We start from the raw sequence: 15,839 nt of genomic DNA on the forward strand, positions 1-15,839 counted from the left end.
AAACCACAAGGGCCGCCTGGTGCCCCGCCCCGCTGCTCCAGCTGCGTCCAGCCTCCCCACTCCTGGTCCCGCCCCTCCACTCCAGGCCCCGCCCCCTGGCCCGCCCCGGCTCTCCCACGTCCCGCCTCCCCACACCCGGCCCCGCCCCAGCTGTAAATCGCCCCGCCTCCCCACTCCCCGCCCCTCCTCTCCTAGGCCCCGCCCCTCCCAGGGCTCGCCCTAGTGCCTGGCGGGACGCGCGCCCGCGGCCGCACCCGGAAGAGGCGCAGGGCCGGGAAGCTGGGCCTGAGCGCGGCTCGGCGTCCGCCGGCCGTACGGGGGGAGCTCTCCGGGCGCGAGGTCGGCGGCGGCGCCTCCGGAGGCCACGCGCACGCGCGCCGCTCCTGCCCGGCCCCCTCGCGTCCCCGCCGGCCGGAGCTCTCGGCGCCCCTCGGCCTCCCAGGCGGCTTCTGATCCTGCGTGTCCCCGCGTAAGTGACAGGCGCCCCCTCGTTTCACGGAGTTGAGTTTCCATGTCACGCAGTGAGTCGCCAGTCTCACCCACGTTCTTTTTACTTAACAAACTTCCACTCCGGCGCCGGGCAGTGAGGGAACTGCCTGGTTGTGCGGCTAGGGAGGCGGGCAGAGCCCTGCCGAGGCGTCGTAGGGCTAGGGCTGAGCGCAGAGCCGAGTCTGCGGGATCCGCGGGAAAGTTTGGGAAGAAAGCCTCCGAGAACGGGCCAGCCCCACGTTAGCCCGGCGCCGGCAGGGAGAGGGGGCGTTCCTGGGGGGCGGGGCCTCGAGGCGGGGTGGGGCCTCTGTGCGGGGCGGGGCTCTCGGCAGGTGCGGCTCGGCGGGGCGGGGCTATCCCGAGTCCCTACGCGCCCCGCAAGGAGGATGCCACCTGTTGTTTTGGAGCCTGGTTTTGGTTAACAGGGAAAAAATAAGTACGAAGCATAACCGGTGAACAAAAAAGAGGAGGACTTAAAGACTCTTGGTGGCAGGATTAACAATGGATTTAGGAAACAGCGAATTGATTCATCTCTTCTATGCATGTGTTTAAAGCGAATGCTATTTTCAAAAAACAGTACTTGTAAATATAGAAATCACTGGCCTAACGAGGTGAAATTTAACACCTGATAGTTCGAACCTTGAATTCTCAGCTGCCGTCTTTCTGCCCCCTATGCAACTGTTTTCCTAACTGTTAAATCTGTGGCTCTAGATTTAATATGCGTTTACAGAATCTAAGCTATTCTTTTCTTGCCTCATGAAAATCCAGCTTTTTGTTTTTGTATTTGTAAAGATCATGTCCTGTAAATATTATATAGTCCTTCCCAAGTGTGCTTGTTTCGATTTGCATGACTTCACCGAAAACAAATTACTCATCAGTGAGGTGGCCGTCGTTTAGTTTCACTGTGTCTCCTGTGTATGCCTTTATTCATCTCAATCTCACACTCGTCTCCTGTCCTTGTCAGGATTTGTAGCCTTACCATCGTAAAACCTCCTTACAATTTTCATCCTCCCAATATATTAGGTTCTCAGAGAAGGCAAACTATTTCTAACAGATAGTATGTAGCAAATATTGAAGATGCTAAACTGCAACTTAATGGTAATCAGCATTAATCTGCATATTCAGTGAGCCGAGTGCAATGAGGGATAAATTAAAGAAGACAAAGCACATGTCTGTCGCAGTGTTCTGTTTAAAAAGTAATCGTTTCTTATTTGAACAGCTCATTTGTAACTCCTCTGCCACCTCTGAGATTTGTCATCTCATTTAGATTTAATCCTCTCCTGGGTATTTCTGTTTATGGTGCATTTTGCTGCTGATAGAGTACTGTGGCGCAGTACCTTTAGTTCCCTGAGAACATAAAAGCATTTGTTTATTGTGTTTTTTCATTTGCTGGCTATACATGGTACACCTTAGGAAATGGACTTTGTTTTGGGTTTATACAAATGTGATTTGCGATCTGACTGTATATTTGAAAAAAAAAAAAAAGTGTAGGTAGAACCTTTACATCCAAAGATGGGTTTTCCTTTAAAGATGGCTGCTGCAGGGCTAGGGGAATGAGTCGGGCACAGTGGCGTATGTGTATGTGTTTTTAATCCTGATTGTAATTTCGAAGACTTGATGTTTTTCTCTTGTCTTTTTCTGGCTTGTTGTACTCTTGACAGCTGTTTGTACTGAAGCCAACGGTTTTGCTAGGTTAGGAAGAAGAAATAAGAAGTAGTCTCCAAATAGCAGTTTGCAAAGCCAGTCTGTCAAATTGTTCAAATTAGAATTGGCTGTCAGCCTGATTGTATTGTTTTGTTTACATAATAAAATAAACATGAATGGTTGTGTGTATAAAGTATAGGTGGAAAACATCTGGCCCTTGATCCTTATAAGGGCTGCAAAATCATTTGCCTGGTCCTGCAAAGATAACTGCAGACAGTACTTGAAACTCAGTAAATCTTTGGCTAATTTTAAGTTTATTATTGGGCCCGGCGGCGTGGCCTAGCGGCTAAAGTCCTCGCCTTGAAAGCCCCGGGATCCCATATGGGCGCCGGTTCTAATCCCGGCAGCTCCACTTCCCATCCAGCTCCCTGCTTGTGGCCTGGGAAAGCAGTCGAGGACGGCCCAAAGCTTTGGGACCCTGCACCCGCGTGGGAGGCCCTGAAGAGGTTCCTGGTTCCCGGCATCGGATCGGCGCGTACCGACCCGTTGCGGCTCACTTGGGGAGTGAATCATCGGATGGAAGATCTTCCTCTCTGTCTCTTCTCCTCTCTGTATATCCGGCTTTCCAATAATAATAATAATCTTAAAAAAAAAAGTTTATTATTTTGTGTGGCCCACAGAAGATGCTATAAATATCTAAAGGGCCCTTGGCAGGAAAGAAGAATTTAAAAGTACTTTCTTCAGGTGAAAAGAGTAGTGTTTAAGATTTTTTAGTTGAGAACAAATGTCTGTAGATAGAATATGACCCAAGCAAAGGCAAGGGCCTTTTGGATATATTATATAAACTAATATTTTAATATAAATTTAAGGGGTAGGAGCAGGTTGAAGAAAATATATGAGAAGTGTTTTGAATTTCAGTTATTTGTGCCAACATAGTGATTTTTCTCAATTTTAACTTATCTCATTTCTAAATAACTGCAATTTAGGTCTGTTAAGATATGAAATGTTACTACTTTGTGATTACCAGGAAGTGAAAGTTAGGGTGATTTTTAACCAACAGATCTTTTTTGCTGAAGCGTGTGTATTTTGAACATCAAAGGTCTAATATGAGCTTTTCTTTTCTTTCATCTTCTTTTTTTTAATAGCCTAGAGTCAGGATGAATGCTGATCAAGTTGCTCTGGTTGGTCAAGTGTTTGAGTCCTATGTTTCAGAGTACCACAGGAATGATATTCTCCTCATCCTGAAGGAAAGAGATGAAGAAGCTCATTTCTCTGTTGTAGTTAATGCCATGACCCTTTTTGAGACCAACATGGAGATTGGGGAGTACTTCACCGTGTTCCCCAATGAAGTACTGACTGTTTTTGATAATGCACTCCGAAGGGCAGCCTTGACAATTCTGCAGTCCCTTTCACAGCGCAAGGGTGTCTCCATGAAACAGAATCTTCATGCCAGGATATCAGGTAAATCACACAAGGATTTCACTGTTCTGTGATTTTCTGGAAATATTCTCAGAAAATATAACACCAAGGAATATTTGATATTTATATTTCAGATGCATATCTGTTATATAACTGGTGATCTCTGGTCTTTCTGATTGTCTTCTCTGTCACCCAAGAGGCAAGAGAAGGGGTGGAAAGCAGCGTATTTACATGTCTGCTTGATCATATTTGTGTGTGTGCATAAAATTTTTATCTCATGCATCATTATAAGCTTTTATGATGAGTTACAAGAGAAGAAAAATAGTAGATCCTGCCCAACAATCTTCAAAACTATTTTAGATAATCATGTTTATATGTCAAGATTACCATTCTACTCTTGCTTCAATATATTATATATTTGTTTTTAGTTCTTGATGGATTCAGTATCTTCATTTTTAAGGAACTATAGCAGTGGAGCAGTTGACAACTTAGCAAAGCTTGATCTTTGAATTCTTGCCTGCAGGTTTTACTTTATATTCTAAGAGTCATTCTTAGTGGATAGAGTTAAGAGATTTTCAAAAGGAAGCTGGCATTGGGCTGAAAGAGTTTAGCCATTACTTGGGACATTTGCATCTCAGATCTCAGTGCCATTTCTGCTCTGGCCACTCTGCTTCTGATTCAGTTCCCTGCTGGGACAGTCCCAGGAGAGAGCTCAGGTGCTTGGGCCCCTGCCACCCACATGGAAGGCCAGTTGGAGTTTCTGGCTCTTCAGTTTGGCTTGACCCAGCCCTGGCTTTTGCAGGCACATAAGGAGTGAACCTGTGGATGGAAGCTATTTCTTTCTCTTTCTGTGTTGCTGTCTGCCTCTCAAATACTATATTCCTGAGTGACAGTAGTTTTTCTGCTTCTTAGTTGTTGAATTTTTTATTTAGTGGAGGGTTAAGCTTGTGATTATAATGTAAATTGGAAGTTTGCCATTGTAAAAATTAAAAATAAAGGAGGAGTTTGGGAAGGAGAGAGGGTAGAGTGGGAATTACCTTTATGCTTTTAAAACTGTATATATGTGGGCCCGGCGGCATGGCCTAGCGGCTAAAGTCCTCACCTTGAAAGCCCCGGGATCCCATATGGGCGCCGGTTCTAATCCCAGCAGCTCCACTTCCCATCCAGCTCCCTGCTTGTGGCCTGGGAAAGCAGTTGAGGACGGCCCAATACATTCTGACCCTGCACCTGCGTGGGAGACCTGGAAGAAGTTCCTGGTTCCCGGCTTCGGATTGGCGTGCATCGACCCGTTGCGGCTCACTTGGGGAGTGAATCATCGGACAGAAGATCTTCCTCTCTGTCTCTTCTCCTCTCTGTATATCTGGCTGTAATAAAATGAATAAATCTTAAAAAAAAAAAAACCGTATATATGAAACACATGAAATTTGTTCCGTTTATGTAGATTTTTACAAAGAAAAAATAATAAAGCAGCTCAAGGTTGTAGGGAAAGAGATACGCAGTCGAATGTTTACCAGATGGTACATGTATGGCTGCAGGTATACATATTAAACATAATGGTAAAGGAGCTGTAACGGCAGTGTTTCATGGGAAGCATGTCTCAGAAGATGTAGAGGGTGTATCGTCTCGCAGAAAAGGAAGTGTACTCTGACCTAGGGTCTCCCCAGAGGTTTCAAGAAGAGAAGATGTGAAATGGCGTTGTGGCACCACATTTGCACTGCACGTTAAACCGCCGCTTGAGGGGGAGGGGTGCCCCACCTCCACTTCCACCCTAGCTTCCTACCCTCTCAAGTGCTTGTTTTCCTGCTCTCCATGGGGAAAGAATCAGCAGATGGAAGATCTGTTTCTCTATTCCACCCCCCCAACTCTCTGCCTTTGAAATAGGTAAATAAATATTTAAAATCAAAAGCAATACTTCAGTTATTAATTTGCTTCTACCCATTTCCATTCTTAACAAGCTACTTTCAGATTATTGTTGTTAGTTGAATTTCAGTGTCTGTATCAATAGAGAAAATTCTATAGTTTTGACAATAGAAATTGAAGTTTTTAGGATTCCTGTTATAGTTATTTCTCTGATGGAGCAGTCTTCAATGTGGAGATGTATTAGTATTTTTTTTTTTAAGATTTATTTGTTTTTATTGGGAAGACAGTTTACAGAGAGAAGGAGGGATTGAGTTAAAAATCTTCTCTCTGCTGACTTACTCCCCAAATGTCTGCAATGGTCAGTGCTGAGATGATCCGAAGCCAGTCCGGATTTTCCACGTAGATACAGGTTCCCAACGTTTTGGGCCATACTCCAGTGCTTTGCTAGGCCATATGCAGGAAGCTGAACTGGAAATAGAGCAACCAGGACATGAACCAGCGTCTGTGTGGGAGGCTGGTACTAGGAGGTGGTGGATTAGCCAGTTGAGCCAACATGCTGGCCTCATGTGGCAGGATTTTTAGCTACTAAATTCTGAGCACAAAACAGTGGGCCATGGAACATGAACCTGCCTATCAAGTGCTGCTCCAGCAAGTCTGTTAGGAGGCAGGTACCCTTTGACCTTCCCAGCCAGCTTCTTTCTGTTTAGGTGTGCATTGTAGCCGTGGGTGAGGTAGAAGGCATTTCTGCATAAGGCTTTTGTTTGATATTTTGTACCTTTTCAGTTGCCTTTTTTTATGTTGAAAACAAGTTTTTTAAAGGATGAGATGATACTATTCGCAAACCTCTTTATAGTTCAGTGCTTGAAAACACTGATACTTAAGTAATAATTCCTGAACTGAATTTAAAGAGGCGAGAAAGTCACATTGTGAAACTCTGTGGTCATTGTTCTGCCCTTCTTATCACTGTGTTTTGTAGTTTTTTGAAGGAATCATCAGTTTGTTTTATGTGTGGCAAGTACCACTGTGTTCTTTGTTAAATATTAAAATCGTGTACCATATTTATATCCTACTGAAGCAGGTAATCTGCTTTTAAAAATTCTGGATATGATAGCATGTAGAGATGTCCTTTCAAAAGAGCCATTGATAATTATTTTAAATTTTTAGAATTTAGTCAGTGATCTAATTTTTATGAAGTCAAGAACAGAGTTTGTTTGTTTTTTTTTTTTTTTGCGTCCTTAAGATTGTTCTCTCAGGAAGTCTGTGAGGAGTGTATGTTATGTGGAGTCAAATCTGGTTACACAGGTTGATGTAATTGTTTCTTTTCCCCATCAGGTTTGCCTGTCTGTCCTGAGCTGGTAAGAGAGCATATTCCTAAAACCAAAGATGTTGGACATTTTTTATCTGTCACTGGGACAGTGATTCGAACAAGTCTGGTGAAAGTCCTGGAGTTTGAACGGGAATACATGTGCAACAAATGCAAGCATGTCTTTGTAGTCAAGGCTGACTTCGAACAGTACTATACCTTCTGCCGGCCATCGTCTTGTTCCAACCCAGGGAGCTGTGATTCCTCAAAGTTCACTTGCCTCTCAGGCTTGTCTTCATCCCCAACCAGGTGTAGAGACTACCAGGAAATCAAAATTCAGGAACAGGTAAATGATCAAAAAAACTGAAAAAAAATAAGAAGTGGTCTCCAGCTATGGGGAAATTATTAGCATTAGCTAAGGAAGTCAGCATTGATACAAATGAACTTGTGTCACTATCTGGGTGTCTTAAAATGGACCCACGTGTATCAGGTTGTAGTCTTTAGCTAGCATCTTTTTAGATAGAGCAAGGACATGGAAGTGGTATGTGGCATGATTTCATTGAATAATTGATTATGTTAAAGAAGTAACTTGTTAAGATGTGTAAAACAGCTGTTCTTTTTGTTTGAGATTATTTGTTCGTTTGCTTGCTTGTTTGAAAGGCAGAGTTACAGAGGGGTAGAGGCAGAGAGAGAGCCAGGGGGAGAGTGAGAGTGAAAGAGAGAGAGGTTTTAACACTGGTTCACTCCCCAAATGGCTACAATAGCAGGAGCTAGGCCAGATTGAATCCAAGAGTCAGGAGCTTCGTCCATGTCGCCCATGTGAGTGCAGGGACCCAAACACTTGGCCCACTTTACACTGCCTCCCAGGTGCATTGTTAGGGAACTGAGTTGGAAATGGAGAAATTGGGACTCAAGCCTGTGTTCTTATATGATCCTGGCCCTGCAGGTGGTGGCTTTGCTTGCTATGCTACGGCACTGGCAACTAATCCAGCCGCTTTTAAGTAAGGGATAGGAAAAAAATTATTATTAACTGTTGTTGAAAGTTGTCATGAACATTGTTTAACAAATGGAGTGGACCTGATTTTTCTCTCACTTGCAGCTCAAATGGAAAGATTTACTCTTCATCTAAAATCAGTAGGAGAACATTAGTGCAAGGGGCACATGCAGGGTCTGCGGTATCAAGGACTCCAATATCTTGCTTTGTGTCCACCATTCTGAACACACAGCTCCTGTTCTGTTCTCATAGTTATCTGTAGGCCGTGATCATGGCTGCAGCTCCATCAAATCTGTGTTCTAGAGGATATGAAAGAGATGGGCAAAGTTCTACCCGTCTCACTCAGTTTCCATTTAAACAGTTGTCTCTAGTGCACTGGTCAGCTCTCAGTGGCTACAACCTGATCATATGATCATACAAAGGTGCATGGGACCTGAAAAAGAGCCTTTTTTTGGGCACTTACTCCATGGGAAAAAAACAAAACAGGGAGCCGTGTTACTAAGGGATTGGTTGATTTGTTCCAGGTTGTGTGACAAGATCAGGAAACAAGCACCTTTCTTTTACTTAATATGTAGAGAACTTTCTTATTATGTTTAGTAGTGAGAACATATGTTTATTTTGATCATTCACAAAGGATTGTATTTGAAGACTTTTGCCACATTTGGATACAGGCACAATTTTCAAGAACACTTTCTTCATTCTTCATCATAATTAAATCATAGGATTCTGTCAGAGAAATGGACACAGTAGTTTCAAGTGCTGCTTGAAAGTATGCAGAGGATACTTGGCATGTATTTGAGCATGTTCTGTGTTCTCTTCCTTGCTAGGTTCAAAGGTTGTCTGTTGGAAGTATTCCAAGATCTATGAAGGTTATCCTAGAAGATGACTTAGTAGACAGTTGCAAATCTGGTAAGAAAGAATTTTTGGTAGACTTCTGTGGGAAATCCTGAAATACTAATTGGTCTAATATGATGGAAGGTAATATCTTGAGCACTTAACTGTTTCTCAGTATTGCATTAATTTACATGCATTAGCTTTCTAAATTCTCACCATTGTCCTATGATTTAAATCGAGTCATTGAAAATTTGTGGGTCAAGAAATAGGTTTGGGAGCTGGCATTGTGGCATAGTGGATAAAACTATCACCTGCAGTGCCAGCATCCCACATGGGTGCTGGTTCACATCCTAGCTGGTCCCCTTCCAGTCTCTCCTTGCTGATAGCTTAGAAAAAGTAGTGGAATATGGCCCAAATGCACCCTACATGGGCTCTTAACTTTAGTCTGCCTTAGTTAGCCTTGGCCATTGCAGCAACATGGAGAGTAGACAAGCAGAAAGGAAATCTCTGGCTGGCTGTCTCTCCTTCCTTCCCTCGCTGTAACTCTGACTTTCAAACAAGCAAATAAATCAATCAAAAAAAGAGAGAGAAAGAAAAGAAAAACAAAAATAAACTCAAGAAAATTGGGGTAGTTTGCCTTAAATAGTATAACCCGTGTGATAAGTATGTGCCATCTTGGCCCCCTGTATTATGCTACATTTCCCACAGAATCATTGTCAGTTGAGTTTAGATTTGAACCAATGTGTGAATATCTGTTAGGTCCCTCATTTATTTAATGGAGAAACAGCTGGATATAATTTATCAAAATGACCATAAATAAAACTATTTCATGTAAGTGCTTATGTATAAACTTGCCTAATCATTTTTTATCTAAAAGGCTTATGGGAGGACAGTATAGTAAATCTTCATTATTTCTAATTGGGTTTTGAAAACCATCCAAACAATGGTTTAGGAGACGTCTTGGGCTCCTCCTTATGTGTTGGTCACCACACTGTATGAAATCGCCTGTAGCTGTACATGGGCTTCTGTTCTATGAATTGGCACTGCTAGTTCCACACATTGAGCATTTACAGAATGCTTTTCTTCAGGAAATCAAAAGATATACAGATTTCTTTATACATGTTAAAATTCAGAAGTAAAAGGTATTTGACTAATGTAAATAATATATAATTGGTGTAAAACTTGGAAATGACTAATTAATTGCTTGTTAGTTTTGAGACAGTGTTTATTGTGTTAATTATAAATACCAGGGGGTTGGCATTCTATCCTAGCTGTTGAATCTACTGCCTGTAATGCCAGCATACAGTATGGTACCAGTTCATTTCCTGACTGCTCCATTCTAGTCTGTCTCAATGCTAATGGCCTGGGAAAAGCAGTAGAAGATGACACAGATCCTGGGATCCTGCCGCCCATGTAGGAGACCTGCAAGAAGCTCCTAGTGGTCCTGACCAGCACTGACCTTTTATACACACACACACGATTGGATTTGAGATATGTCTAACATACTGTGTTCAATGAGATTAAAATTTGAGGGGATTAGGATTATATTTTTAAATTTTATTTTGGGCCCTTTTCTCTAGTACCAAAATATTAAATGGTAAGCACTTATATATAAGCATTTATATGTGCAAACTTGTTCATGGTTGCATTGTAGCAACAAGCACAGATGCTAGTGTTTGCGGAATATGCCTCTGAGAAAAAAATGTGTGAAAACCTGGCATTCTTCTACTAAGAGTGGGGTGGGGAGGGTGGTTCTTCACACAGGAAGGGATCAGCAAAAAGAAGCAGTGTATTTGTGGAAAGGACCTTTGAATTAAAGTCAGTATTCATTCATTTCTTTACCCTTTGGTTGACTAGAAACTAAAAAAGACAGTAGGTGAAACATTAACAATTGTGATAAGTAAAAATGAACATGGAAGAAACTTCAACTATGTCACTGTAACTTTTTTCTCCTGACACCAGATTGATTGTAGCTTAAATCTTCTGGCTGCAACTCTCACAATTCTTTAAATGAGAACTAAATGGTCACACTCTTAAGAGGATGAGCATTCCATATAATTTAGCAATGATGAATACAACATCCAGTAAAATTTTCCCAGCAAGAGGCAGGAATTTGATGTGATTATCAGAGATCAGATTAAAGGGTTAAACATACCAATTTCAGCTTGTAGCTATGCAGGTATCATTGCCTACAGAAAACAAAAATTTGAAAATCGGGATATTCTTTTAACTTGATTTCTGGGTGTGTACACCCTAGTATTGGAAGGTCTGAGCTCCCATTTCTGCTCATGTGAGTTGTGCCCCACATGAGGGTCCTTCTCCTGCTTTCATGTGGTTCTTTCTTACAGGTGATGACCTTACTGTTTATGGGGTCGTAATGCAACGTTGGAAGCCCTTTCAGCAAGATGTGCGCTGTGAAGTGGAGATAGTCTTGAAAGCCAATTATGTCCAAGTAAATAATGAGCAGCCCTCGGGAATCATCATGGATGAGGAGGCACGGAAGGAATTTGAAGATTTTTGGAAATCCTATAAGAATGATCCTTTTGCAGGTTTGTGATTAAGGGCATGGAGTTGATAGTTTGAATGGGATTACATTTGGTAGTTAGATACCATGTGTATGTTTGGGGTCTGCCTTGCATGTTGCCTAATTCAGTGGCTGTATTTATAGGGGTATACGTTAGTCAGTGCCTCTAGGTGTGTTCTCCCTTTGAAGATGATGAGAAAGCTGTCATCCCCACTGTGGCTAGGGAGCAGAATCCAGAAGCTGTGCATTCAATACAGATTTCTCACAGGGCAGCAGGAATTGAGTTTCTTGAGCCAGCACTGCTGCCTGTCTGAGTCTTGGAGTCAGGAGCCGGAGTTGGGAAAAGAATCAGATGTTCTAGTGTGGGTCATCGGCATCTTAACCAGTGTCTTCACCACTAGCCCAAGTACCCAGCCTTGGCAGTCTTCTTTATTTGGGGATCTTCCTGGAGATTTTTCATTTCTATTTTAAACACCTATTATGGGTCCAGAAAAGTTTTTTTCCTACTTCCTTTTTGGTTTGTTTGTTTTCCTACTTGCTTTATCAATTAAAAATGTAGTTCCTCTTTGGAAAGGCAAATGTTATCCTATGATGAAACCTCTCAGTTGAAGCTATCATTTTATGTTTTCAGTAATAAAGACAGTTTTTACAGGATTATGATTGAAGATGTTAATACAGGGAGTAGGAAGGACACGATCAGAGATAAAACTATAGATGTAAGTTACGTCAACATAGCAAACATTTTGACTCTGACAATAAGATGTAATTACCTAAAATAACACATTTTGGGCTTGGAATTTGTAGTAGTTTCTATTGAAAAACCCCAAATGTGTAAAACATCAATCAAATCTTCAAATGCTATTTCTGTTCTTTCTTGGAGGCATCTTTTGAAAAAACAAACTAAAGCCATGAAGACAAGAAAATTTTCTTACTTACATCTTTGTTAAAATCTTTTAACTCTTTCTTTGACCCTGTCATTTTTTTTAAAGGTTTATTTATTTTTATTGGAAAGGCAGATTTACAGAGAGGAGGAGAGACAGATCTTTCTCTGCAGGTTTACTCCCCAACTTGCTGTCAATGCCGGAGAAAGCTGATCCGGGAGCCAGTTGCTTCCTCCAGGTCTCCCACATAGGTTTAGGGTTCCAAAGCTTTCGGCCCTCCTCCACTGCTTTCCTACGCCACAAGTAGGGAGCTGAATGGGAAGTAGAACAGCCGGGACATGAACTGGTGCCCATATAGGATCCTGGTGCATGCAAGGCAAGGATTTAGCCACTAGGTTATCACCCCAAGCCTGGGCCATTTTCTTTCTGTTGCTCTTCCCAGGCCAGTAGGAGGGACCTGGATTGGAAGTAAAGCAGCTGGGATGCCTATCAGCAATGGAATATTGGCTGTACAGATGGCTAAGCCACGGTGTTGGCTCTTCATTTTTCATTTCAATATAAATGAATTCTTCCTTATTTGCTCTGTACCATCACTATTTTTGTTGTATTTCATAAATTCCATGTGCCTTTGGAACCCAGACGTGAAGCTATGGAACGATATCCAACACTCATCTTCATTTTGCCAGTCTAAAGCTGGAGATTGCTTCACTTTTCCTCTTGAAAGTTGAGCTCATTCATTACCTGATACTGTGGGCTTTGACTAGGTTGAGCCTGGGGGTATTATTTTAATCCTTAGGAAGGATCGCTTGACTCTAGTACTTAGATTCTGAATAAAAATTCAGCTGTAGGAAATGGGATCTTTTGGGCCATTTGAACCTACTGTACGGTAACTCATTTACTTTAGATCTAAGAGTGTGTATTTGTTGGAATAATTAGGCCATAGCTATATAACTGGCATGGTCCAGAGTCTTACATTTGGCATATTAGGGTAACACTGACCCTATTATAATGTCTTCCATGAACAGCCATAGGAGCTTCAATTGTCATGATCCAAAGAATCACATTTTTCAAGTTAAAAACAAATTTAGGCTAATGACCTTTCCCTTTTGCTTTTTCTCTGGCACCTCAGTCCTATCTTCAAAGCATATCCTGCATGCAAGCATAAATAATTCATTCAGGTAATAAAAAACAGCTAACAGGTAAATACCTCCCACTATGTTCCAGGGACCATTTCTGTACTTCGAACTCCTTTGGTCATGCCACCACAGCCTGTGTTTTTTAAATTGATGTATACCTTCCACCTGCACAATAGTCACTAATTCTGTCTTTACTCAACAAAGCTAGTTCTTCAATCCAGCAATCCAATTTTGTATGGCTTTCATGTCAGTTTGCTTTCTTTCCTTGTATGTCTAATCTCTAGATTCTGGTCAGAATGTACCTACCTGTGTTCCAAGTTCTTACCTGCTTTAGATTTGGGGCAGTTTTTTTTTTTTTTTTTTTTTTTATCTTAGGAAAGGAAGGAACCCCAGGGATCACAGTGAACTTCCTCTCTTTCTAGTCCCTTTGTTTCTAAAATCTTTTCCTCACCATTTGGCCATCCCAAGTTACATCACATCTTAGTGACCACTGAGTCAATTTTGATTCCTTGCAAAAAAACAGCCTTTGTGTAGAGGGCCATGTTATAGAACGGCTCAGAAAAAGGCTTGGTAGAATTTGTATATAGACCAGTAAATAAGTGAAATATCCACTGTATTCATTGCTGGGACAAGGAGGTTCTCAGATTTGGTGCTTTGTTAAAACAGTGGTACTCATTGATGCTGTACACAAAGAACTGCATAAATGAAATACGTGAAATCAGTTCCCTTTATAGAAATAAAACACATAGAAGAATTCAAGATCTGCAGCCTGGATAGTTACAGTTGTAGTTTGCTGTGATCTTCTCAATACTTTGATACTGTAGTGATATATTACAGAAGAAACAGTTTGCCAAAATTGCTCCGAGTAAATGGTTGAACTATCAGGTCAGATTGATTTTATTTCTCTTCCATTTTTAGAGCAACTCCATGTACTTCAGCTGTCTCTGTATGTAAAGTTCACTGCTGCCGTAATCTTGTCATTCTTTCTGAGATCAGACACCTTCCTTTTATTGATTACACTGTGGTGATTTTACTTAAATTACTACATGGGAAGTACAGCTGTTATTATCTTAAGGATTGTTTCCTTTGTGGGTAATAATTGAGAGAGAAAAGGAGATAATGTGCTTTGTATAGATTAATTCACATTAAAGCAGGTAGCACCCAGGAATAAAGAGCAAACTTTTCACCTCATGGTGAAGAAAAGGTTGTGTATGGGCTTGGTGTTGTGGTGCTGCAGGGTAAGCGACTGCTTACAACACTGGTAAGGGTGCCAGCAGGGTAAGCGACTGCTTACAACACTGGTAAGGGTGCCAGCCTGAGTCTTGGCTGCTTCACTTCCAATTAGCTCCCTAGTAATGCACCTGAGAAAGTAGCCAAAGATGGACCAAGTATGTGGGCCCCTGCCAGCCAGATGGGAAGCCTGGGTTGAGTTCCAGGCTGCTGCCTTCAGGCTGAGCCCTGGCCACTGCACCCATTTGAGCAGAGTGAACTAGCAGATGTTAAGATTTCTACCTCCCTCTAACTCTGCCTTTTTCTTTCTTTTCTTTTCTTTTCTTTTCTTTCTGCCTTCCCATTTTTTTTTTTTTTTTTTCCAAAAAGCATGTTTAGAATCAAAACAGGCACTCATTCCAGTTAGTCATTTGGAATTTGTTCTCTTATTTTAGATGGTAGAACAGTTTAGGAAAATGGTGTTATAATAAATAGGAAGGGATATTTCAGTTCTGGTTTCTTAAAAATTGTTGATTTCCAATTTTTCTGTTTTTGCAGGAAGGAATGAAATACTGGCCAGCTTGTGCCCACAGGTGTTCGGGATGTATCTGGTAAAGCTTGCTGTGGCCCTGGTGCTGGCTGGTGGGATTCAAAGGACTGACGCTGCAGGAACACGGGTCAGAGGTTAGTAATGTTTCAATGTTCTGAGGAACATAAAATGCAGAGAAAAAAAGATCTTTCTTTCCTGAATAAGAATTATTTGCTGAGCTTTATTTTCCAAATGTAAAAAATTTTTTTAAATCTACACTTAGTTATTTTATTAATGCATTTTTTTCTGAACGATTTCAAGACCCTTTGTATTTTTGCTCTAACTAGTAAGGGTGCTGTAGAGTAGAATTTTTATATTTCTATTACTGTATATTAGATTAGAAGTGTATAGTTTAATGTCTTGAAGTCACAGCTCCCTAGTGACTGTTGGCTTGTGTCTGCTGATTCCTCTTCTGGTAAATGGGCCAGTGTGCCCTCTGTCATGACTGGCTGCTGTAGGCCACACACTTGAGCGAAGATTACTCTGAGCCCATAATCATGTCTGGATGGCGGAAAGCTCTTGTGCAACTAATACACTTGACTTGAATCTGGCATAAAGATTTATCTTGGCTCTCAGGTAGGTGCTGATAAGCAAATACTGAAGTAAAAGACTAAAAAGACATTATTGTAAGCAAACTGATGGTAGGGACCTGAACAATAAATATAGAGTTTATGTATATGTTTTGATAACCTATTTGTGAAATATTCTGCTAAATTAAGTCAAATAAAGGCTTCCTATTAATATATTTACAAAATCCTCGAGTAGGACGGATTTGTTTGATTAATAAGAATACACTTAACATTCCACAGGATATTCATGTTCTTCTGTTATATATGAATATGTAAATATGGAAATTATAAGTATGGAAAATGAGAATACTTTTAAAATAAAGTCCCCATCACTTCTAAGTGCCTAGATAAAAGAATATTTGTAGGATTCCTATGAAAAACTGTATCC

The 15,839-nt window shown here is 41.4% G+C and overlaps 1 protein-coding gene across 4 annotated transcripts in view; it reads left to right on the forward strand.

Moving 5' to 3' along the window:
• The first annotated feature begins 338 nt into the window (after positions 1–338).
• Positions 339–15,839, forward strand: part of MCM9 (minichromosome maintenance 9 homologous recombination repair factor) — a 184,368-nt gene continuing 168,867 nt past the window's right edge. For all 4 annotated transcript variants that reach the window (XR_009247560.1, XM_058680459.1, XM_058680495.1 and 1 more), the window contains exons 1-6: positions 339–469; positions 3,279–3,594; positions 6,745–7,061; positions 8,537–8,618; positions 10,892–11,092; positions 14,852–14,977. Coding sequence is in view for 3 of the 4 variants with exons in the window: in XM_058680459.1 (XP_058536442.1) it covers positions 3,291–3,594; positions 6,745–7,061; positions 8,537–8,618; positions 10,892–11,092; positions 14,852–14,977 (1,030 nt within the window). In the remaining variant the exon portion in view is untranslated. The remainder of the gene's footprint in view (positions 470–3,278; positions 3,595–6,744; positions 7,062–8,536; positions 8,619–10,891; positions 11,093–14,851; positions 14,978–15,839) is intronic.

This window comes from Ochotona princeps, chromosome 1, assembly GCF_030435755.1.
Source record: "Ochotona princeps isolate mOchPri1 chromosome 1, mOchPri1.hap1, whole genome shotgun sequence".
In the NCBI taxonomy this organism is placed as follows: domain Eukaryota; kingdom Metazoa; phylum Chordata; class Mammalia; order Lagomorpha; family Ochotonidae; genus Ochotona; species Ochotona princeps.